Consider the following 24425-nt stretch of genomic DNA (forward strand, 5'->3'; position numbering starts at 1 on the left):
TACCACATATAGGGGATGTTTGAGGATTAAAGGAGATGAAAGTATGGAAAGGACGTCCTTAACTCGGTGCCCAGCATATGGTAGAAGCTCAGTAAATGTTCTCAAGTTCCCACAATTTCATTCTCGAACCTCTTGTCTTCTATATTAACTCCTACTCCTTAGTTATGGCTTTCCCCCATACCCTCATGCCTCCCCAATCTCTCTCTAGACCTCTCTCATTTGAACTCCAGACCCTTACACGGAGCTGCCAGCAGGACCCCTGCACCCAGAGGTCCTTTGGGAACCAACATCCAGCCCCCGAGAAGGAATATCTCTCCCCTCCACCCCAGCATGTGTTCTCTCTAACTTGAGTGATAGTACCCCGCCAACCACGCGGGAAACCCGAAGGTCCCGGTGACCTTCACTAGACCTCTCTCCCCTTCCCGGTGACCTGTCTGTTCCCAAATTCCCAAACACCTTTGAACTTGCTGGTTCCTCCCATGCCTAATGTCTTGCATTGGCCTCCTTGTTTCTCCTCCGTTCCACATCCTACCTGGCCTCTACTGAGCTACCTAAGGATGCCTCTCCATCACGGGGCTGCTCCTGGCTTCCCCCCACCGAAACCATTTCAGGGCATAACAACATGCACAGGAAAAAGGCCATACTCCCGGCCTAACACACAAGGGGGCAAGGTTCGGTATCTTTCAAGGACCAAGGATCTGAACCACACTGAAGTTATTTATACAATGGGGAGTTATTATGAGGCCACACAGGGAAGGCAGGAGGACAGGAGTCTCAGTCACCAAATAGCCACAACATGTAATGACTGGAAGGTGACCAAGTGGCCATGAGGCTCCTGTGAGAAGGCAGCCCTTTACTGGAAAACATTCCCATTTCCACAAAAGTGTATGAGCATCATATGTCTGAAAATGGAAGAATAGATTTATGTGTTGGAGGAAAGAAAGTTCTGGTCCCAGAGAGCAAAAAAAAATCTCGAAATACCTAAATATGGTCCAGAAGAGGAATAAAATAGTGACTAAGGGTATTGCTCAGAGCCAGACTGTCCTGGCTCCATCCTATCACCCAGGTGATTCCAGACAAATTAATTGTTCTCTGCCCCAGTTTCCTTTCTGTAATAATAGCATACTATCCATTCCATACATTACGGGCAGATTAAATGCTTTACAGGTGCCAAGTGCTTAGAGTGGAGTGTCCACGTAGTAACCACTCAGTAAATGTTCTCCACTGTGAGTCATCCGGGCAGGGTGAATTCATCATCTCTCTCATCTCACATGGGAGCAGAGGGATCTAATGACCCCCTGTAGTGCTCTGCATTACCCGTTCCCCCTTCCTTCCAGTTAGTAATGGAATCGCCATCCTTAAGCCTCAGTGGGAAGAGTGGTGGCCCAGCAAGAGACCAGATTTCCTTCCCTTTCTTGCCGCTAGGTGTCCTGGCCAACCGGAGGTGTGAAGCAGTGAGGTATGCGGCCTTGGGATCCCCTCCCTAGAAGCAAAGTTGCTGGCTCTTCACATTCCTCTCCCTGAGAAGCAGCCGAGACTGAGCAATGGAAGCCACATGTTGAGGGCGACAGGGGCCCTCTAGAAGCCCCTGGCTGTTCGCCTCTTACCACTATTGAGAAAGAAATGATCTCTGTTGGGGGCGCCTGGGTGGCTCAGTTGGTTAAGTGGCTGCCTTCAGCTCAGGTCATGATTCCAGGGTCCTGGGATCGAGCCCCACATCAGGTTCCCTGCTCATCAGAGAGCTTGCTTCTCTCTTTCCCTCTACCTGCCGCTCTGCTTACTTGTGCTATCTCTCTGTCAATTAAAAAAATTTTTAAAATCTTTAAAAAGAAAGAAAGAAATGATCTCTGTCTGACCTAAGCCGCTGTGCTATGGGGCTCTTTGTTACAGCAGCATAATGCGTTACCTTTAAAGAATACAACATCTTGGGCGCCTGGGTGGCTCAGTGGGTTAAAACCTCTGCCTTCGGCTCAAGTCATGATCCCCGGGGTTCTGGGATTAAACCCCGCATTGGTCTCCCTGCTCAGTGTGTAGTCTGCTTCTCCTTCTCCCTCTGCCTGCTGCTCCTCCCGCTTGTGTTCCTTCTCTCTCTCTCTCCCTCTGTCAAATAAATACATAAAATCTTAAAAAAAGAAAGTGGGCAAAAGCGTGAGGTGATAATTTACTCATACACAAAAAAACCTCTACCAATGGCCTTTAAAGATATGAAAATGTGGTCAATTCACTCACTGAGAAATGCAAATTAAGACCACACTGTAGGGGCACCTGGGTGGCTCAGTGGGTTAAAGCCTCTGCCTTCGGCTCAGGTCATGATCTCAGGGTCCTGGGATCAAGCCCCACATTGGGCTCTGTGCTCAGCAGGGAGCCTGCTTCCCCCTATCTCTCTGCCTGCCTCTCTGCCTACTTGTGATCTCTTTCTGTCAAATAAATAAATAAAATTTTTTAAAAATGATAAACGGTAAACATAAAAATTACATTTGTTAGAGTCAGAATAGAGCAGTATGCTATAGCACCTGGGCTGCTCAGACTTTGGATTTTGGCTCAGGTCATGATCTCGGAGTCCTGGGATTGGGTCCTCTGCACTCAGCAGAGAGTCTGCTTGGAATTCTTTCTCCCTCAGCCCCTACCCCCTCCCCTCTCTCAAATAAATAAATATTATATATATATATATATTTAAAGATTTTATTTATTTGACAGAGAGAAAGATCACAAGTAGACAGGGAAGCAGGCAGAGGGGGAAGGGGAAGCAGGCTCCCCGCTGAGCAGAAAGCCAATGCGGATTAGGGGCTCCATCCCAGGACCCTGAGAACATGACCTGAGCCGAAGGTAAAGGCTTAACCCACTGAGCCACCCAGGTACCCCAATAAAATATATATTTTTTAAAGATTTTATTTATTTATTTGACAGACAGAGATCACAGGTAGGCAGAGAGGCAGGCAGAGAGAGGAAGGGAAGCAGGCTCCCTGCTGAGCAGAGAGCCCGATGTGGGGCTCCATCCCAGGACCCCGGGATCATGACCTGAGCCGAAGGCAGAGGCTTTAACCCGCTGAGCCACCCAGGTGCCCCCATAAATATATTTTTTAAAGGTGCTAAATACTATAAAGGAAATAATAGAGCTAAGGAAGGAGTTTGGGGAGAGTGGGAGGTGGTGGTTGTAATTTTAAATAGGGAGGTCAGGGCAAGATTCATGGAAAAGGCAAGCTTTGAGCAAAGACATGAAAAAACAAAGACAAAAAACAAGGCGTGAGTTCCATGGACTTAAAGGGGAAGAGCAGGAACAGGCCCGGGTGTTCAAGCAACAGGAGGGGAGCACTGCAGAGGGGAGGCGCAGGAGGGGTCAGGCAGGTGTCGGGGGACCAAGGGGGATGGGCTTTAGGACTTTAGCTTTCGTTCCAAAAGAAGTGGCAAGCCCGTGCAGGATTTTGAGCAGAGGCATGACGTAATGTGTGTGTATCTTGAAAGGATCTCTCTGGCTGCTGGGCGGGAGGAGGAGAGATGTTAAGGATGTAAGAAAAAGCATTATGCCGTGTTAGGCATTCCATGCAGTGATCCAGATGAGAAACTGGAAGCGGCTGGGACCAGAGCGGTAGCCCTGGAGGTAGCCAGGAAAAGTGGCCAGACCCTAGATGCATTCTGGGGGCAGAACCAGCATGGTTTCCTGGGACGGAATGTAGGGCGTCAGAGAAACCAGCCTTGTTTAAAGGACAGAAACAAAACCCCCAAAACCAAACTTCAGATCTCTCCAAAGTATCTTCCCGTTGAGCCCCCTCTGCTGGACAAATGAGAAATTGCCTCCCTTTTTAAAAGACCTCGGACTGCTGCGGAATGCAAAAGTGCAGGTTAATTAACCTTCCAGGCTGATTAGCGGAGAAATGCTCCCCTTAGACACTTCCACCCTCCCCATACCTACCATTCATACCCTGAGGCTAAGACCCTTAACTGAAGAGGAATTGGTATAGATGAGCAGAGCACCCTAGCAAAGCCAGGTTCTGACTCTTGACTCTACCAGGCCTGGGAATTATCAAAGAAACATAAGATTTCTGGTTTGGGCTTTATAGCAGAGACCCCCCACCACACACACACACCAAATAAAATGCTCAAGCCAGCAAGGTTTTATGGGAATTGTAGCACTAGCAAGAATATGTGTACAATGCTGGCAAGCAGAGGTCTGAGATTTTCTTAATCGATGCTGGGAGACTCCATTCCAAAGCACATCAAAAGGGTACCAGCAGTAGTAGGAAGTGAAAGGCACAATCCTCACAACTCCCTATAGGAGACCCTACCCACTGGTCTTCTTTGGGACAGTCTTGAAGGATGCAGGTTGTACAAAAGCCGTCCTCCAAGCGGGTAGATCATAGGCACCGAGGAATTCACTCCAGCTGCCCAGAGAGTTAGTTACATGACAGCACCTGTGCAATTTGCTGGTTCTGCCATTTACCTGCACGGACTTGTTCAGCAAGATAGAGCACGGCTTCTAGATCAACGGCCAAGTACGGTGCTTTCATAGAGCCTTCCCAGTAAACCCTTTGCTTAAGGGTACCTACTATGTTCGTCTTTTTTCTTTCCCACTACTATACATGAGTAATGGTTAATGGTAGGTACTCCCAATCAGAACTAAAATTGGAATTTTGTTAGGGTTGGTAATATAGAGGGAAATATACCTTATAATTGACGTTAATGTGAGCATGGATGTTTAGGAATATTTTGTGTCAGGAAAAATGCAAGAAAATTAGATGAGCACCGCTGATGGTCACAAAACAGTGTGAATGTGTTTAATGCCCTTGAACTGTAATGGTGCGTAAATGTAAATGGTTAAGTTGGAGGTGCACCTGGGTGGCACGGTTGGTTAAGCATCTGGCTCTTGGTGTTGGCTCAGGTCCTGATCTCAGCGTTGTGGGATGAAGCCCTGCATCAGGCTCCCCGCTCAGTGTGGAGTCTGCTTAAAATCTTCCCTCCCTCTGCCTGTCTCCCCCGCTCACATGCGTGCTCACTCTCTCTCAAAAGTAAATACATCTTTTTTATAAAAATGGTTAAGATGGAGGGAGAGAGTGGATTAAAAATGGCTACGATGGTAAATTTTATGTGATGTGTATTTTTAAAGATTTTTTAAACTTTCTTTTCTAAATTTTTTAAAATTTATACATTTGAGAGAGAGAGAACAAGCAGGGGGCGAGGCAAAGGGAGAAAGAGAAGCAGATTCCCCGTTGAGCTGGGAGCTGGACATGGGGCTCCATCCCAGAACCTAGAGATCATGACCTGAGCTGAAAGCAGATCCTTAAATGACTGAGCCATCCAGGCACCCCTCATTTGACATTTTTTAAATCATGAGAGAGGGAGGAACTGGGCTGGAACTTGGAAGTTCCAATAACTTCATTATCTTTGTGCAAAGATAACGACAGATGTAAGTTGTGGATAAAATGAAATACAATAAACCCAGGTGCTCCGAAAGGACTTGACACTACACCTTCACAAAGGAACCAAGTGCCCATGAGTCTGTCCTGACACTTTGCATGAGCAGAGAGTTTGCTGTGTGGCAGGAAGCCCACGTGAGCATCAGGGAACAAGAACTCCTGTCCTTTGCAAAGGTCCCTCTGGCTGGGCTGACAACCAAATTGACATGAGACAGATTAACAGGAGAAAATCAAATTTAATAGCATGTGAGTGGGGGATCCACACAGACGTGGAACTTCCAAAGACAGTCAGGCAAAATGAGGTCTATATGTCGTTCCAAACTAAAGAGAAGGGGTAGAGGTCTGGGTAGAGGTCTGGTAGAGGGCTTCAGAGGGAAGAAATGCAATTCACAGGAGGGTGGAAAAGGGTCAATGTTTGGTGAACAAATGTGCGCCCTGCCAGACAGATGGGTACTCGGATAATACTCATCTCTGCAAATAATCCTTATTTTGGAAAGACCTCCAGTTAAATCCAGTTAAGGGAGGGGCAAAAGTTTGTATTGAGTTCATAGGGTCTCCATTGCCTTCAGAATAACCTTCATGGCAAAGTGGCCATCTTGGGGTGGCCTGCCCTTGGCCCCTACCTGAGCATAGGGTGTGGCAGGTGGACATGATACTCAATGCTTAGTCTGGAGATGACAGGGTGATATGGAGCCATACCGAGGTGAGACTGACCCTGAACTACAAGACATTCGTAGGTTACTACTTGGGGAACAGCCACCTCATCATGGTGTCTCTGGAAACGAGCTGGACGTGGATGATTTTTAATTTTGGGAACATGAGTTGTAGTTGTCTTTGAGATGATTGGGTCATGCTTAGTGGGTTCATCTTGGGCTGTGCTGGGAGAAAGGGGTGTGTGTGTGTGTGTGTGCACACACACATGACTAGACGACATGGCCTAGAAAATAGTGAAGACCTTTTGGGGTGTCTGCTTGGTTAGGACTCTTCACTTACCCTTTTCCCGAGACAACCCCTCAATACTTGATATGACTCCAAGTCGTATTTGAAAGGTGTTTTTTTTTTTAATGTCTAAATGCATAGATTCTAATGTCTTGATTTCTTATTTAATTACATTGTGGCCTGAGAGTGTGGTCTGTGTGATATTGATTCTTTGGTATTTATTGAAGTTTATTTTGTGGCTCAGTAAGTGGTCAATTTTCATAAGTGTTCCATGTGTGCTTGAAAAGAATCCATATTCTCTAATGACTGAGTTCTATGGAAATTCAGTAGTAAGTGAAGGGAGTTAATTGTGCCATTCAAATCTTCTATACCCTAGTTAATTACTGGTCTGCTAGATCTGTCTATTACAAACAGAGATGTGTTAAATCTCCTAACATGCTTATGAATTTCTGAATTTCTTCTTATAATTCTGTCAGTGTTCACATTACATGCATATTATTAGACGCATACAGTTTAGAACTACTATAGTCTCTTTATGAATTGAACCCTTTACTAATATATATGTGACCCTCTAGTCTATAGTAGTGCTTTCTGCTTTACTGTTCTTAAACCCACTCCAGTCATTTTTCACACCCAGGGATCCACAAAATTTCTCTTGTGAAGTTCACCAATCACCTCTAGGCTTTCACATTCAGAGGTCAAGTCTAGACCTCATCTAGTTGAACATTCCTTCCTTTTTTTTTTTCTTTTTTCTTTTTAAGATTTTATTTCCTGGGACACCTGGGTGGCTCAGTCAGTTGGACGTCTGCCTTCGGCTCAGGTCATGATCTCAGCATCCTAGAATCTGAGTCCTGCATTGGGCTCCTTGCTTAGCGGGGAGACTGCTTCTCCATCTCCTGCTCCCCCTGCTTGTGCTCTCTCTCTCTCTCTCTATCAAATAAATAAATACAATCTTCAAACAAACAAAAACAATTATTTATTTATTTGAGAGAGAGAGTGTGCACAGGAGCAGGGGGAGCAGGAGAGGGTGAGGGAGAAGCAGACTCCCCGCTGAGCTGGGAGTTCAATGTGGGACTTCATCCCAGGACTCTGGGAATCATGACATGAGCCAAAGGCAGATGCTTAACCAACTGAGCCACCCAGGTACCCTGATCACTGCCTCCTTAAAACACTCTTCAGGGGCCTGGGTGGCTCAGTGGGTTAAAGCATCTCCCTTCGGCTCAGGTTATGATCTCAGGGTTCTGGGATCAAGCCACATATCAGGCTCTCTGCTCCGAGGGGAGCCTGCTTCCGCCTCTCTCTCTGCCTGCCTCTCTGCCTACTTGTGATCTCTGTCTGTCAAATAAATAAAAAGAAATCTTTAAAAAAAAAACAACACTCTCCATTTGACTTTCAAGACAGCACTCTGCTTTAATTATCCTCCTACTTCGCTAACCATTCCTTCTCAGCCTCATTTGCCAGTTCTCATTTCCCTGACCTCTCAGTATTGGGGTGCCCAAAGCTCCCTCCTTGAACTTCTCTATCTATACTCATTCTTTTTTTTTTAACCTTGAACCAGAATGTAGGTTTTCTTCTGAATCTGTATGCCATTTATTTATTTATTTATAGATTTAATTTTTTAAAAGATTTTATTTATTTTTTTGACGCAGAGAGAGTGAGCGAGAGAGAGCACGCAAGCGCAAGCAGAGGGAGTGGGAGAGGAACTAGCAGGTTCTTCACAGAACAGGGAGCCCGATGTGAGGCTCAATCCCAGGACCCTGAGATCATGACCTGAGCCGAAGGCAGACACTTAACCAACTGAGCCACCTAGGCACCCCTATAAATTTAATTTTTTTTATTTGAGTATAATTAACATGCAATGTTACACTAATTTCAGGTGTACAACATAGTGATTTAATGTCTCTATATATTATCCCATGTTCACCCAAGAGGTACGTTTTTGTTTTTTTTTTTTTAAGATTTTATTTATTTGTCAGAGAGAGAGGGAGAGAGAGCAAGCACAGGCAGACAGAATGGCAGGCAGAGGCAGAGGGAGAAGCAGGCTCCCGCCGAGCAAGGAGCCCGATGCGGGACTCGATCCCAGGACGCTGGAATCATGACCTGAGCCGAAGGCAGCTGCTTAACCAACTGAGCCACCCAGGTGTCCCTCAAGAGGTACGTTTTTATCATTAACTTATATATTTGGTCTTTCAAAGTAAATGTGTAATACATATGATTTTGTACAACTTCGACAATGCAAAAAAATAAAAAATAGATTAATTAAAGCATCTATTACTTTACAACCTAAAAACCTAGAGGAAATCATTGTTTTGTTTTTAAAGATTTTTATTTATTTGTTTGAGAGAGTGAGAGAGAGAACGTGAGGAGAGAGTAAGCAGAGGGAGAGGGAGAAGCAGACTCCCCGCTGAGCAGGGAGCCCAACCTGGGGCTCAACTCCAGGACCCCGGGACTATGACAACAGCCAAAGGTAAAGGCTTAACCAACTGAGCCACCCAGGCACTTCAGGAAACCATTGTTAATAGATGTATCTTTCAGATTTTTCTGTTTTTCTCTCTCTGTCTAGGAGTTGTGACATGCCATTAAAAAGTATTTACATATCACTTGGATATATTTTCCTCCATATTGTCGTGTGTGTTGTATGTATGTGTGATATACATGTATATATATATATATATATATATATATATATATACATAATTGTAGTTAAATATACATAGCAAATTTACCATTTTAACCATTTTTAAGTGTACAAATTACTGGAATTAAATACATTTACATAGTTGTATAGCTTAGAAATATTTTTTTAAATCTCTAAAACTTTTCACAATTTACATAACATATAATTCAACCACTTGAAATTTACAATTCAAGGATTTTTAGGATATTCACAAGAGCAATCAGCACCATGGTCAGGTTTAGAACATTTTCATCATTTTTTTTTAAAGATTTTATTTATTTATTTGACAGAGAGAGATCGCAACTAGGCAGAGCAGCAGGCAGAGGGCGGGGTAAGCAGGCTCCCTGCTGAGCAGAGAGCCCGATGCAGGGCTTGATCCCAGGACCCTGAGATCATGACCTGAGCCGAAGGCAGAGGCTTACCTGACTGAGCCACCCAGGCATCCCTGGCCATTTATATATTTTTGAAAGGGAAATGTCTCTTCAGATCGTTTGCCTATTTATAAATTGGGTTTGGGTTGTTTGTTTGTTTACTGAGTTATAAGAGTTCTTCATATGTTTTAGACTTAAGTCCCTTACTAAATCTATGATTTGCAAAAATTTTCTTGTTTATGTGGGTTGTCCTCTCACTGTCTTGATGGTGTCCTTTGAAACATAAAAGGATTTAATATTAATTATGTCCCATTTATGTATTTTATCTTTTGTCATTTGTGCTTTTGGTGTCATATCTAAGGAAATACAGCCTTAATCCAAGGTCAGGAAGATTTATACCATTTTTCTTCTAAGAGTATTACAGTTTTAGCTCTTATGTTTAGGTCTGTCATGGATTTTTTAAAAGATTTTATTTATTTATTTGACAGAGATCACAGGTAGGCAGAGAGGCAGGCAGAGAGAGGAGGAAGCAGGCTCCCCACTGAGCAGAGAGCCCGATGCGGGGCTCGATCCCAGGATCCTGGGATCATGACCTGAGCCGAAGGCAGAGGCTTTAACCCACTGAGCCACCCAGGTGCCCCTGTCTTAGAACCCTTTTTGCAAATGAGCTGACTATAAATGTAAGGATTTATTACTGGACTCTTCCTTCTTTTACCTTGATCTGTCATCTCTCCTTACACTAGTACCACACTGTCCTGAGTACCGTCACCTGCAGTAAGTCTTGAAATTGGGACGTATGAGACCTCCAACTTTGTCCTTCATTTTCAAGATTATTTTCAAGATTGCATGCTTTGAATCTTCATTTGAATTTTAGCATCAGCTCTTCCATTTCTTTTTTTTTTAAGATTTATTTATTTATTTATTTATTTATTTATTTATTTATTTATTTAACACAGAGAAATCACAAGTAGGCAGAAAGGCAGGCAGAGAGAGTGGGGGGAAAGCAGGCTCCCCACTGAGCAGAGAGCCCAATGTGGGGCTCGATCCCAGGACCCCAGGATCATGACCTGAGCCGAAGGCAGATGCTTAATGACTGAGCCACCCAGGCACCCCTGGATCTGGGCTTTCCTTTTCAGGAGTTTTTTCTATTACTCATTCAATCTCTTTATTTATTTTTTTTAAGATTTTATTTATTTATTTGACAGACAGAGATCACATGTAGGCAGAGAGGCAGGCAGAGAGAGAGAAAGAGAGGAGGAAGCAGGCTCTCCACTGAGCAGAGAGCCCTATGCGGAGCTCGATCCCAGGACCCTGAGATCATGACCTGAGCCGAAGGCAGAGGCTTTAACCCACTGAGCCACCCAGGTGCCCCTCTTTATTTTTATATATATATATCTGTTGAGAGTTTCTATTTCTTCTTTTTTAAAATTTATTTATTTATTTAACTACTCTCTACATCCAGTGTGGGACTTGAACTCACAACCCATGCTCTTTCAAAGGAGCCAGCCAGGTACCTCGAAATTTTCTATTTCTTCTTAAGTCAGTTTCAACAGTTTGTGACTTTCTAGGAATTTGTCCATGTCATCTAAGTTGTCTAATTTGTTGAAATATAATTGTTCATAGCATTCCCTTATAATCCATTTTATTTCTATAAGGTCAGTATGATACTTCCTCTTTCACTCCTATTCTTGGTAATTTGAGTCTTCTGGTTTTCTTGGTTACTCTACCTAAAGGTTTGTCAATATAGTTAATCCTGGGGATGCCTGGGTGGCTCAGTTGGTTAAGCGTCTGCCTTTGTCTTAAGTCGTTATCCCAGGGTCCTGGGATCGAGTCCCACATTGGGCTCCTTGCTCAGCAGGGAACGTGTTTCTCCCTCTCTCTCTCTCTCTGCCAGCTGCTCCCCTGATTATGCCCTCTTTCTTTCTCTGACAAATAAATAAAGTCTTTAAAAAAAATAAAATAAAGGCGCCTGGGTGGCTCAGTGGGTTAAAGCCTCTCCCTTCGGCTCAGGTCATGATCTCAGGGTCCTGGGATCGAGTCCTGCATCAGACTCTCTGCTCAGTTTCCCCTGTTTCCCCCCTTCTCTCTGCCTGCCTCTCTGCCTACTTGTGATCTCTCTGTGTGTGTCAAATAAATAAATAAAATCTTTTTAAAAATAATAAAATAAGTAAAAAACATAGTTAATCTTGTCAAAGAATCAACTTTTAGTTTTGTTGGTTTTCTCTACCATCTATTTTCTATTTCATTTATTTTCATATTACCTTTTTTTTTTAAGATTTTATTTATTTACTTGTCAGAGAGAGAGCACAAGCAGGCAGAGTGGCAGGCAGAGGCAGAGGGAGAAACAGGCTCCCCGCCAAGCAAGGAGCCTGATATGGGACTCAATCCCAGGACCTGCGATCATGACCTGAGCCAAAGGCAGCCACTTAACCAACTGAGACACCCAGGGATCCCTATTTTCATGTTATCTTTATTATTTCCTTCTTTTCTGCATGTTCTGGGTTTAGTTTGCTTCTCTTTTTTCTAGTTTCTTTTTTTTTAAAGATTTTATTTATTTATTTGACACACAGAGAGAGAGAGAACAAGCAGGGAAAGTGGAAGAGGGAGAAGTAGGCTCCCCGCTGAGCAGGGAGCCAGATGTGGGACTTGATCCCAGGACCCTACGACCATGAACCAAGCCGAAGGCAGTCTCTTAACCAACTGAGCCACCAAGGTGCCCCCTTTTTTCTAGTTTCTTATGGTGGAAGAGCGGGTTATTGATTTGAGATCATCCCTCTTTTTTAATACAGGTGTTAACAACTGTAAATTTACCCCTAAGCACAGCCTTAGCTGCATCCTATAAAGCTTGGTACATATGTTTTCATTTTCATTTATCTTTTTTTTTTTTAAGATTTTATTTATTTATTTGACAGAGAGATCATAAGCAGGCAGAGAGGCAGGCAGAGAGAGGAGGAAGCAGGCTCCCTGCTGAGCAGAGAGCCCGATGCGGGGCTCGATCCCAGGACTCTGAGATCATGACCTGAGCCGAAGGCAGTGGCTTAACCCACTGAGCCACCCAGGCGCCCCTCATTTTCATTTATCTTAAAGTATTTTCTAATTTCCCTCATGATTCTTCTTTGACCCATTGGCTATCTAGGAGCATATCATTTAATTTCCACATACTTGTGAATTTTTTCTTTTGGGTCAAATAGATATTTCTAGTATGTCATTTTAATTCTCTTGTTTCTTTCACTGTAGTTCTTTAGTTATTATTTAATGGCTGCTGTGGGGATTTCAATTAGCAGCTTAACTTAAAACACTCTACTTCGGGGCACCTGGGTGGCTCAGTGGGTTAAGCCTCTGCCTTCAGCTCAGGTCATGATCTCAGGGTCCTGGGATCGAGCCCCGCATCGGGCTCTCTGCTCAGCAGTGAGCCTGCTACTCCCTCTCTCTGCCTGCCTCTCTGCCTACTTGTGATCTCTCTCTCTCTCTGTCAAATAAATAAATAAAATCTTAAAAAAAAATAAAACACTCTACTTCAAATTAATACTAACTTAATTTCAATAATATGCAAAAACTTGGGGTGCCTGGGTGGCTCAATGGGTTAAAGCCTCTGCCTTCGGCTCGGGTCGTGGTCCCAGAGTCCTGGGATCGAGCCCCGCATCGGGCTCTCTGCTCAGCAGGGAGCCTGCTTCCCCCTGCCTCTCTGCCTACTTGTGATCTCTGTCAAATAAATAAATAAAATATTTAAGAAATAATAATAATAATATGCAAAAACTTTACTCCAATATGGCTTAATTCCCTCACTCTCCTTTGTATACTTATTGTCATACAAATTATGTCTTCAGATATTATAAAGCCCTTTAACACAGCTTTATAATTATTTCTTATGTAATTGTCTTTTAAGTAAGACAGAAGAGAAAAAAGTTACAAACAAAAACACATTATATCATCTTTTATATTTACCTGTGTGTTTACACTTACTAGTACTGTGGGTTTGAGTTACTGTCCAGTGTCCTCTCATTTCAGCCTGAAGGACTCCTTTTATTTCTTATAGCTCAGTTCTGCTAGTGATTAATTTCTACTACGATTAATTTCTACTATAATTTTTGAAGGATAGTTTTGCTATCCTTCAACGGAGCCCTGCAGAAACCTGTAAACTTATTCAATTTTAAATAATAACAAGTTTGGGATGCGTGGGTGTCTCAGTCAGTTAAGCATCTGCCTTTGGCTCAGGTCATGATCCCAGGGTCCTGGGATGGAGCCCCACATCAGCCTTCCTGCTCAATGGGGAGCCTGCTTCCCCCTCTCCCTCTGCCACTCCCCCTGCTTGTGCTCTCTCACTCTCTCTGTCAAATAAATAAATAAAATCTTTAAAAATAGATAAATAATAACAAACGCATCAGTGACCCTATGTGCCAAGCACTGTTCTATATGAATTCATTTAATGTTCATAACAGCCCTGTATAAGGAAATGGAGCACGGAGAAGCCAATCAACTTACCCAAGATCACCTGAATAGTAAGTAGAGCATTTGGACTAGAATCCAGGCAGTGTGACTTTAGAACCTATACCCTGAACCACGGTACCTTACTATCTCTTTTATAGTTGAATTGTTGTCTGAAAAATTGTGTTATCTGGGGGTGCCTGGGTGGCTCAGTGGGTTAAAGCCTCTGCCTTCGGCTCGGGTCATGATCCCAGAGTCTTGGGATGGAGCCCTGCATCAGGCTCTCTGCTCAGCAGGGAGCCTGCTTCCTCCTCTCTCTCTCCCTGCCTCTCTGCCTACTTGTGATCTCTGTCGGATAAATAAATAAAATCTTTAAAAAAAATTGTGTTATCTGAAATTCTTGCTGTTTGCTACGTGTTCTCATCTTTGCTCATTGTGGATTATTTCTTTATGGAGATCACTTTTTCCGTTATTGTGGCAATCCTGCCTGGGTCCAAAGAAGGAATTTCACCCTGTTTCAGCTCAAGGGCATCTCTAGTCCAGAACCACTTTTAATGCCAATTCCTTATCTTGGACATTCCTGGACAACAACGTATAGATATTTTTTTCTATAATGTGGTTTTATAAGTAATCCTATGCCCAAATGGGGCTTGAACTCTCCCCACTGAGGTTAAGAGTCACACGTCCTACCAACTGAGCCAGCCAGGTACCCAACAGGGTATAGGTTTATTTTTTTTTTTAAGATTTTATTTATTTATTTGATAGAGAGAGACACAGTGAAAGAGGGAACAGAAGCAGGGGGAGTGGGAGAGGGAGAAGCAGGCTTCCCACTGAGCAGGGAGTGCCATGCAATGTGGGGCTTGATTCCGGGACTCAGGGATCATGACCTGAGTCTAAGACTCAGTCTTAGTCTTTTTTTTTTTTTTTAAGATTTTTGTTTATTTATTTGACAGAGACAGAGATCACAAGTAGGCAGAGAAGCAGGCAGAGAGAGAGGGGCAAGCAGGCTCCCCGCTGAGCAGAGAGCCTGATGCGGGGCTCCATCTCAAGACCCTGAGACCATGACCTGAGCCAAAGGCAGAGGCTTTAGCCCACTGAGCCACCCAGGCGCCCCCAGTGTTAGTCTTAGTCTCGAGTCTAACGACTGAGCCACCTGGGTGCCCCAGGGCATAGATTTAAATTCAAAATCAACATAAAATATAATCCTGTAGTTACAAATTCTTAGGAAAGGAGTGTGTGTGTATGTATGTGTTTGTGTGTTTGTGTGTGTGTGTGTGTGTGTTTCACCCAGAGCGGGGAATAGGTAGATAAGCTTCCTTGTTGCCTCCCTGTGGATGGATTTTTTCGGGGAGGCGGGAGGGGGGGGAGGGGTCCACCCATCAAAGGGTATAGCCTTTTGAGGATCTTAGCTTTATTTGGAAATTTCAATTCCAGTTCCCTTTCTCACACAGACCCCAAACCCTTCTGTCCTCATGGAGGGTTAAAACTCAAGCCCCTTAATGGGGCGCCTGGGTGGCTCTGTCATTAAGCGGCTGCCTTCAGCTCGGGTCATGATCCTGGGGTCCTGAGATCGAGCCCCACATCGAGCCCCGCATCGGGCTCCCTGCTCAGCAGGGAGCCTGCTTCCCTCTCTCCCTCTGCCTGCTTGTGCTCTCTCTCTGTCTCTCTACTAAATAAATAAAATATTTAAAAAAACAAAAACAAAAAACCTTACTTGAAAAAAAAAAAAACTCTAGTCACTTAATTCCTGCAACTAACACTCCTTTCTCTATCCCACCATATTCCCAGCCGTGGCTGCTTCAGTTTAATATAACAGGTTTACTGCTCTGGTTTTATGTTCTTTCTTTGTTTCGGGTCCCTAAGGATTTTCCTTACTTTCTTGTGAGGCCAGCTATGCGTTTAAAAGCTAGCATTTAGGGGCGCCTGGGTGGCTCAGAGGGTTAAGGCCTCTGCCTTCGGCTCAGGTCATGATCTCGGAGTCCTGGGATCGAGCCCCGCATAGGGCTCTCTGCTCTCTCGGGGAGCCTGCTTCCTCCTCTCTCTCTGCCTGCCTCTCTGCCTGCTTGTGATCTCTCTGTCAAATAAATAAATAAAATCTAAAAAAAAAAAAAAGCTAGCATTTATCACCATGAGTCATCTCTCTCCTTAACCCCCCCCCCTAAAAATCCCCCCTTTTATATTTGTTGCTATTGTTGTCCCAGAATATATCACTACCTGCTGGGTCATTTAGGAGAGGAGGTGTTTTTTCGGACTGTGGAAAATTGGTAATTTAATATGATAGAGAACACATTTTATTTTAGCTATCAAAAACAAGGCCATGCATTTAAAAATATATTTGTCGTATTTTTTCTTTCGGTAGCATCTTTAGGTGTTGTGTCAGGAGGACTCAGAATATTTAATTTAGTTGTATTGCCAGAAACGGAAGAGCAACAGTCACATTTGTGCCGTGCCATGGCCATTGCTGACTGGTCTAAGATTGGATACACCAACTCTCCTGTGTTTTTATACATGTTGTTCACTGTGCCTGGAATAGCCACATCCATTCTCACCCTCTCCCCTGACATATCTAGCTAACTTATATTTATCCTCAAAATTCAACCCAGAAATTTTTTTTTGTTTTCAAAAAGGCCTTCCTTGGTTCTCTCCAGATGAAGTTAGTCTCTCCCTTCTTTGTATTTTGTAGGTATTTTTCTTGTGGTGCCCATGAAGATGATTCGTTTTAATGATTTGTTTGCATCATGATTTTCTTGCTAGTTTTGAGTTTGTTCGGGTGGAAACTGGTATTATTCATCTGTGCTCAAAAATGTTTGTTGAACTGAATTTCTAGTGAGGAACCGGGCTTAAAGGAAGAAAGAGAAGATGTTGCGATAAGACTCTAGGCAGGAAAGGAGGGTTTTTTTTTTTTTTTAAAGATTTTATTTATTTATTTGACAGAGAGAAATCACAAGTAGGCAGAGAGGCAGGCAGAGAGAGAGGAGGAAGCAGGCTCCCTGCTGAGCAGAAAGCCCGATGTGGGGCTCGAACCCAGGACCTGGGGATCATGACCTGAGCCGAAGGCAGCGGCTTACCCCACTGAGCCACCCAGGCGCCCCAGGAAAGGAGGGTTTTCAGAGTCAGAAATGCCTTTGGAAAGAGGGCCCTCCTGACTTACTATCCACAAGTTTGCTCTTTGCCACCTTCATCAATAGCATTTCTGCCTACACAGCAATCCTCTGAGTTCCCACAGTTTCTTTGGCCCCTCCAAGATAGCTTGTCTCACCCCAAGATGCCAGGGCCAGATTTGAGGTTTCCCAACTACCTTTCACTTCACATCCACTCCTGGTTACTAGTACTTTTTAGTTCAATAATGAAAAGACCACCTCCACATATACTATTTCATTTACTCCTTAAAACAATCTTGTTGAAAAAGGAATATCTCTCTTTTAGAGATGAAGACTGAGTCTTTTTTTTTTTTAAGATTTTATTTATTTATTTGATAGAGATTACAAAGTAGTCAGAGAGGCAGGCAGAGAGAAGGGAGGAAGCAGGGTCCCCACTGAGCAGAGAGCCCAATGCAGGGCTCAATCCCAGGACCCTGGGATCATGACCTGAGCCGAAGGCAGAGGCTCTAACCCACTGAGCCACCCAGGCGCCCCTGAAGACTGAGTTTTAAAGAGATTAAGAACCTTGCCCCAGGGGCGCCTGGGTGGCTCAGCGGGTTAAGCCGCTGCCTTCGGCTCAGGTCATGGTCTCAGGGTCCTGGGATCGAGCCCCACATCGGGCTCTCTGCTCGGCGGAGAACCTGCTTCCTCCTCTCTCTCTGCCTGCCTCTCTGCCTGCTTGTGATCTCTCTCTGTCAAATAAATAAATTAAAAAAAAAAATCTTAAAAAAAAAAAAGAACCTTGCCCCAAATCACACAATAATAAGTGGCAGTGCCAGGATTTGAAACCTGCTAGTTAAGACTTCAAGATTCACATTGAACGGCCTGAATTACAGTAAATCAAACTTGACAACTTTGAGTGTATGCTAGGAGTAGAGCTGTATGACAAATCTGTATGTGAAAAAAAATTAATACATGTAGACAGAGATAATCCACATGAAAATATAACTTTTCTTTTTTTCCTTTTTAAAAAAAAAATTATTTATTTATTTGATAGAGAGAGAGAGAGCACAAGCAGGGGGAGCACCAGGCAGAGAGAGATGGAGAAGCAGACTTTCCACTGAGCAGGGAGCCCAATGTGGGGCTCGATTCCAGGACCTTGGGATTATGACCTGAGCAGAAGGCAGACACTTAACTGACTGAGTCCCAGGGACACGTGTCCCAAAAATATAAATTTCCTTAGAGTAGGAACAGAAAGAGAACCAGTCACCAACCTATGCCTCGCATTTATTTTATTTCGTATTTCTATAAGGCAAGTAGTATTAACCCTTTTTTACATGTTCCTCGGTTTTAGGAGGCTCAAGAACCTCCTTAGCCATTAGGTTAAGATCTTCTGCTTTGGACCCAGACACACTTGGGTTCAAATACTGACTTTAGTGGTGCCTGGGTGGCTCAGTTGTTGGGCATCAGCCTTCAGCTCAGGCCATGATCCCAGAGTCATGGCATGGAGCCCCACATCGGGCTATCTGCTCTGCAGGAAGCCTGCTTCTCCCTCTCCTACTCCCCCTGTTTGTGTTCTTTCTTTCTGCCAAATAATAAAATCTTTAAAAAAAATACTGACTTTACTTCTTTTTTTCTTTTAAGATTTTTGTTTATTTATCTGAGAGAGAGATCGTGCACAAGTGGGAGAAGGGGCAGATGGAGAAGCAGGCTTCCCACTGAGCAGGGAGCCTGATGCAGGGTTTGATCACAGGACCCTGGGACCACCATCGCAACCCCAGACAAAGACAGATGCTTAAGGAACTAAGCCACCTAGGTGCCTCCTGACTTTACCTCTTCACCAAAGATGTCACACTGGAGAAAGATATTCTGTGAAATGAAGTAATCTGTAAAATGGGGATAATAATACCTATTTAAAGGGTTGTTCTAAGGATTAAATCATCTAAGAGCTGAAGGAATTTTAACACAATACTTGCCATATGATGAGGCCTCAACCAATGGTAGCTTCTAACACTAAAGCCAAGAAAGATTTGGTAATTTGGTAATCTCAGACACATATGTATCCATTTATATGGCAGAGCCATGCCAGGAACTCAAGCCTGTGTTATCTCAAAACTCCACATTCCTTCCATTTTACCATGCCAGCAAGCTATCCTAATCTCCGCCATAAAATATTTTTCTAAGAATCCAGAGGTCGAACCTTCCAGATTAGTATGATTTTTAATCCTTTGCTGTGATTATAGACTCCTAAAAATATAAATCAACCTTACTACACTATCCAGAATTAACTATTAATATTTTGTTTTATTTTCCTCCAGTCCACATTGTTTTCTGGAAAGATTTCCTAACTCATACTTTCACTGGCAATAGTATAAGATAGCGCCTGGCTCACGCTAATAAAAAGAATTCTGAGGGGCGCTTGGATGGCTCAGTGGGTTAAAGCCTCTTCCTTTGGCTCAGGTCATGATCTCAGGGTCCTGGAATCGAGTCCCCCATCAAGCTGTCTGCTCAGTAGGGAGTCTGCTTCCCCCGCTCTCTCTGCCTGCCTTTCTGCCAACTTGTGATCTCAGTCTGTCAAATAAATAAATGAAATCTTCTAAAAAAAAAAAAAAAGAATGCTGATAGCTTTTAGGCATTTTAGCTAATGTCAAGTGTTATCTATTCTTATCAGTTTAATATCTGACACGTCCTCTATCCTAGGACAATATATTAAATGAATTTTTGCAACTAGGAGCTAGAATAGGACCTTGCTCCATCCACTTCACTTCTATTTCTTTGATTAGCGAAGTTAAATACTATTTCCTTGAATGTCTACTTTCCTTGAATTTCTACTTTAGCGGACTGCCTGTTCCTATCCTTTGCTCGTTTTTCTGCAGGAGTATTAAGTGTTTTATCTGTAGAATTTGCTTTTTGCAATACAAAAAAAAAAACCAAAAACAAAAACAAAACTTAAAAAAATCTTGCTGGTTGTCCATGGCTTCTGAACTCTAGCGGAGGCCCACAAAGCCGCGCTCGCCCACTAGTTAACTTTCAAGGCCAGCGGGAGGCCTTTATTCTCCAAGGCGGAAGGAAGGCTTCCACGAATCACGAGGGCGCGAATTGCTGCAAAGGCGTTGGCTCTCCGGGCCTCAGGAGGAACTTCTCGCGGGATCTCAGCCGTCCTTGGGCCTCCGACCTGACTACAAATCCCGACATACAACGTGCCTGAAGGTCCAAGCGCCCGAATGAAGGCGTAGGTCCAAGGTCATGTGTCTATGTGCGTAAGGCGTCTCGTCATCTCTCCCACGCCTTTTTGGGCGGTGTCCACCTTGGCAGCCATTTTGTGCGGGAGGTTCTGGAACCTCTGAGCCCCGCGGACTCTATGGTTGAGCATTTCAGGGACTGACCAATCGGAAGCCAGATCTCCGATGAAAACCCCGCCTTCACCCGCATGAAGGCGGGAACTGCCACGAAGCTCCTGTGGAGAGAGAGGAAGAAGCTGCGGAAAGCCAATAAGAAAGGAGGACTTGAGGACGTTAGCCAATGAGGATGCGGGAGGATTGCGACCAATGAGACTGGGGGGACACCGGGACATGTGGGTGGGGGAGCTGAGCGCTGAGACCTAGAGCTAAAGCCGGGAGGTGAGTCAGTCACCTTGAGCGGGGCAAACGCTGTGGTCGGCGTAGGGGCAGCGGGGCAGTGGGAGTGCAGGTGACTCGGGGCGGGAAGGCAGCGATGGGCAGGGGCGTGGGCTGGGCTCTGTGAGGGGGCATTTGTCCGGGAGAAGCGATGGTTGCCTATATCCTTAACAATTAATGTTAATTACCAACGGTAACGAGCGATTAACTATCCCCACTGAGGCGGGCCGAGAACAGCTGTGTAACATGGGCAGCACTCTGCCGGGCACCGACCCAGTATCTGCCTCCAAAAGTCTTCCCTGGAGACCACCCTCTTTAGCAACATTTCCTTACTGGGATTTGGGCCCTCCTTCCTCTAACTGAAGATCTCCCGTGATCTTCCTTTGCAGACCCTTTCACGCTGTCCCTCTGACCTCTAATGCCCTCCTCAGCTGGGGCACGGTGCAAGGAAGAACGTGGTGGTCCAGGGAGGAAGGACGGGCGGGATGAAGGGGACGACCAAAGGTCGCCCCTGTAGGCAGACGACTGGGATGTGAATGAATCTTTCTTTTTTCCTCTGCAGACTGAGAAAATGCAGACCACCGGGGCACTACTCATTTCTCCGGCTCTGGTAAGCTGCGGCTCCGGGGTGATCTGTAGATCACCTGTAGATGTGGGACCTGTCGACATTTAATGAATGAACTGAGAGCAGCTTGGCATCCAGATGTTGTTGGCCGTTTGGGGGAGGGTGTAGTGATGCAGTTAACCCCTCTTTATTTAGACCTGTAAACCAAGCTTTCTTGGCTTTGGAGCGTGGTCAGAGTCTGGAGATGATCTTTACACCCAGGCTGGCTTGGCGGTAGCCAGACAGCCCACTGAAGCAGTTAGTCAGGCTTGGCCAGAACTCTCCAGGTGATTCCAGTGTTCAGCCATGTTTGAGAACCACTGCATTTTGTTGGCATGTTTCAAGAAAGCTCAGTTGCAGGGAGGCTCTGCTTAGCTGGTGGTTCGAGGAGCCTCACCAGGCTTCTTGACCCAGTCCATTCGGGGTGTGTAACAGTGAGTACACTCTAACAAAATAAGATTTCCCCCTTCTGATTCTTTGGGTGATCAGATGCAAACCCTCCCTGTCCCTGGTTTGATATTAGTGTGGGTTCTTCCCTTCTGGGATAGCGGTAAGGGCTGTGCCCGTAGAAATGAACTTTGGTACCTGGGTTTAAATGGGAAAGTTGCCACTGCTAACTACACCTGGGTCTTGGACAGCTGTCTCTGGTGTAGGCCTGTCTGGTAGAAACAGGAATGCATTAATTGACCTTGAAACACACTGGGCGTTTTTTTTCTGTTTATAATATCAAAAATGATATTATATGTGTCAAAAATGACACAATTTCAGCATCTAGGTTTTCCTGTTTCCCTTGCTTGATTTGGAGGAATGTGTCTTTCTGATTTGACAGATTCGCTGTTGTACCAGGGATCTAATCAGGCCTGTGTCTGCCTCCCTCTTGAGTAGGCCAGAGATCCCAGCTAAACAGGTAAAGGACTGTGGGCCCTCCTGTAAATTTCCCCAGGGGCATCTGCCTGGCTCAGTTGGTAGAACGTACAACTCTTGATCACGGAGTTGTAAGCCCAAGCCCTACGTTGGGTGTAGAGATTACTTAAAAATAAAAATCTTAAAAATTAATTTCCCCAGCGAGGGGTTCTTCAAGATAGTGATCTGTAGGCCAGAGTGGGAGGACAATTAGAGAATCTGTGGTGCTTTAATAGCTCTAAGTACCCTAAGGTGAACATTGTAGGTGAGAAGTTTGCAAAAATGAAGTTTCCCTAACCTACAAAATTTCCCTGGCCCTGTCGGGAAATGGGCCTGAGGACTAATTCCCAGCATGCTCTGCAGTCTGAGCATTCTCTTCCTACCTGGCAATTTGCCAACAGTTTCAGAGCCCAGGTGGGTCGAGTGAGGGTATGGGAGTCAGCAACCTGTCCTTGTGCCTCACTACCTCTCCTTCCCTGCTTGCCTCCCAGCCATCCTATAGCAGCAACTCCCCGCTCCAGGTGGCCCGACGGGAGTTCCAGACCAGTGTTGTCTCCCGGGACATTGACACAGCAGCCAAGTTTATTGGCGCTGGGGCTGCCACAGTTGGTGTGGCTGGTTCAGGGGCTGGCATTGGAACAGTGTTTGGCAGCTTGATCATTGGCTATGCCAGGTAAGTTTGGAGGTGGCCTAGAGCATCTCCTACCATAAATTCCACCCCATTTGGGAGAAGCCTCAGCAGGAGCTCCCACTAGCTTGGAGTTGATTCCATCGGCCTCCTGTTTTCTCCAGTGATCTCTGAATCAGTATTTAGATAATGTCTCCAACCTGGCTGTCTTAAACTTAACATGTTGGTGCTCTGCTTACCTGTCTAAATCCCCAGGATATATATAGTTTAGGCCCTCTCCCAGATTCAGCAGCCCACCCCCCACCACCACCCCACCCCACCCCCGGCCATTGACCCAGTCTACCTGTGTCCTCCACCACCCATTGCCCTCACCCCTTCCTCTCCCCTGGCTGGCATCGATCTCTGTCCCTGGCAGGAACCCGTCTCTCAAGCAGCAGCTCTTCTCCTATGCCATTCTGGGCTTTGCCCTGTCTGAGGCCATGGGGCTCTTCTGTTTGATGGTCGCCTTCCTCATCCTCTTCGCCATGTGAGGTTCCATGAGGGTCACCTACCCGCCCCTGCTGCTTCGACTTCAGGCCATGCTGGTGCTGGAGTGTGCTAAGCTTTACTATTAAACACAACGTTTCTCTAAACCCATATGCCTGTGCCTCTGTCCTTTGCCCCTGCGGAGGGTCTTGGTGGAAAGCTGGGAAAAGGGAAGTAGGAATGGGTCATCCGTTCGTGGTTTGCAAATCTTCAGGGCTGAGAAGTGGCACTGCCATGACCTGAGAACATGGAGGGTTCCCTTTATTTCTCAGAGGGAGCACGGATTTGTCCAAGTAATGATAATTGGTGCTTTTTTCCTTTGAATTCAATAAAATAATAATGTGTCATTCTTGAGGGGCCTAATTTGCGCCAAGCTCTGTTTTAATTAGTTATTTCAATAAACGGTTTATACCTGTTTTACAAATGAGGAGACCAAGCCTTGGGGCAGCAAAATAACTTGTCCAACATCACAGAGTTTGGCAGTGGAAGAACTGGGGATTCCACCTCAGGCCAGCCTAACCCGTTAACTGCTGTGCTGTCCCATCTGTTTTTGTGACAGCCCCACAAGCAGGGTGGCACCGATAGGGAAACAGTCCCAAAGAAGTGATGTAGCCGGTTGGAAATGGAGGCGGGCCTCCATCTGCCTGCGTTTAGTCCCACTTGTAAGTTTCACTTTCATTCTTAGATGAAAGAATGAAAGACACTTTTTCTTAGAGTCTCTAAACTTTCTAGAATAAGCAGATGAGGTACAGTTCCTGTTCTTGGAGAATTTACAGTCTTAGCTTTGCTAGGGGAAAAAAGGGGTGAGGGGTTGTTTTTTTTTTTTTTTTTTTTTTTTTGGTTGAACCAACCAGTAAATTGCTTAGAGAGCCTTGCACAGCATCTTCCTCATGGTTTCAGTCTTGACCCAGCAGGCTTCCCCAGCTTGGCTAAAGTGCGACTGATAACTCAGGGAAGAGAGCGCTCACCTGCTCTACTACACACAGCCACTGCTGCCCTAAGCCCCAGCATGAGCTAACCGTGACAAAATGAACACAGAGGTGCTGGTTAACAACGATCTGTCTCAAATTGGATGGTCTCAAAAGAGGTAGAAGTGGGGACCCATTTTGTGAAAGCCTTATACCTCCCTTTCAATACTTCTGCAAAATGGCGAAACCAAGACTATTCCTATCCAGCTGAAGGGCAGCTAGCAAAGAGGGTTGGAACACCAAAAAATGTGAATTAAGAAGAATGGATTCAATTTCC

General features: G+C 44.9%; 1 protein-coding gene and 1 pseudogene across 2 annotated transcripts; both read left to right on the top strand.

Annotated features, from left to right (window-relative positions):
* The first annotated feature begins 19524 nt into the window (after positions 1 to 19524).
* Positions 19525 to 19704, top strand: LOC125088288 (uncharacterized; annotated as a pseudogene).
* Positions 19705 to 20436: 732 nt separating this feature from the next.
* ATP5MC1 (ATP synthase membrane subunit c locus 1) lies at positions 20437 to 23287 on the top strand. 2 transcript variants are annotated; one of them, XM_047708793.1, is made up of 5 exons: positions 20437 to 20523; positions 21083 to 21130; positions 21954 to 22031; positions 22519 to 22700; positions 23071 to 23287. In XM_047708793.1, the coding sequence occupies exons 2-5, from the start codon at positions 21092 to 21094 to the stop codon at positions 23183 to 23185; spliced, it is 414 nt and encodes a 137-aa protein (XP_047564749.1). In that variant the 5' UTR covers positions 20437 to 20523; positions 21083 to 21091; the 3' UTR covers positions 23186 to 23287. The 2 variants fall into 2 exon arrangements, with proteins under 2 accessions (XP_047564749.1, XP_047564748.1); XM_047708792.1 differs by having other exon boundaries at positions 20487 to 20593.
* The last annotated feature ends 1138 nt before the right edge of the window (positions 23288 to 24425 follow it).

This window comes from Lutra lutra, chromosome 16 (assembly GCF_902655055.1).
Source record: "Lutra lutra chromosome 16, mLutLut1.2, whole genome shotgun sequence".
Classification (NCBI taxonomy): Eukaryota; Metazoa; Chordata; class Mammalia; order Carnivora; family Mustelidae; genus Lutra; species Lutra lutra.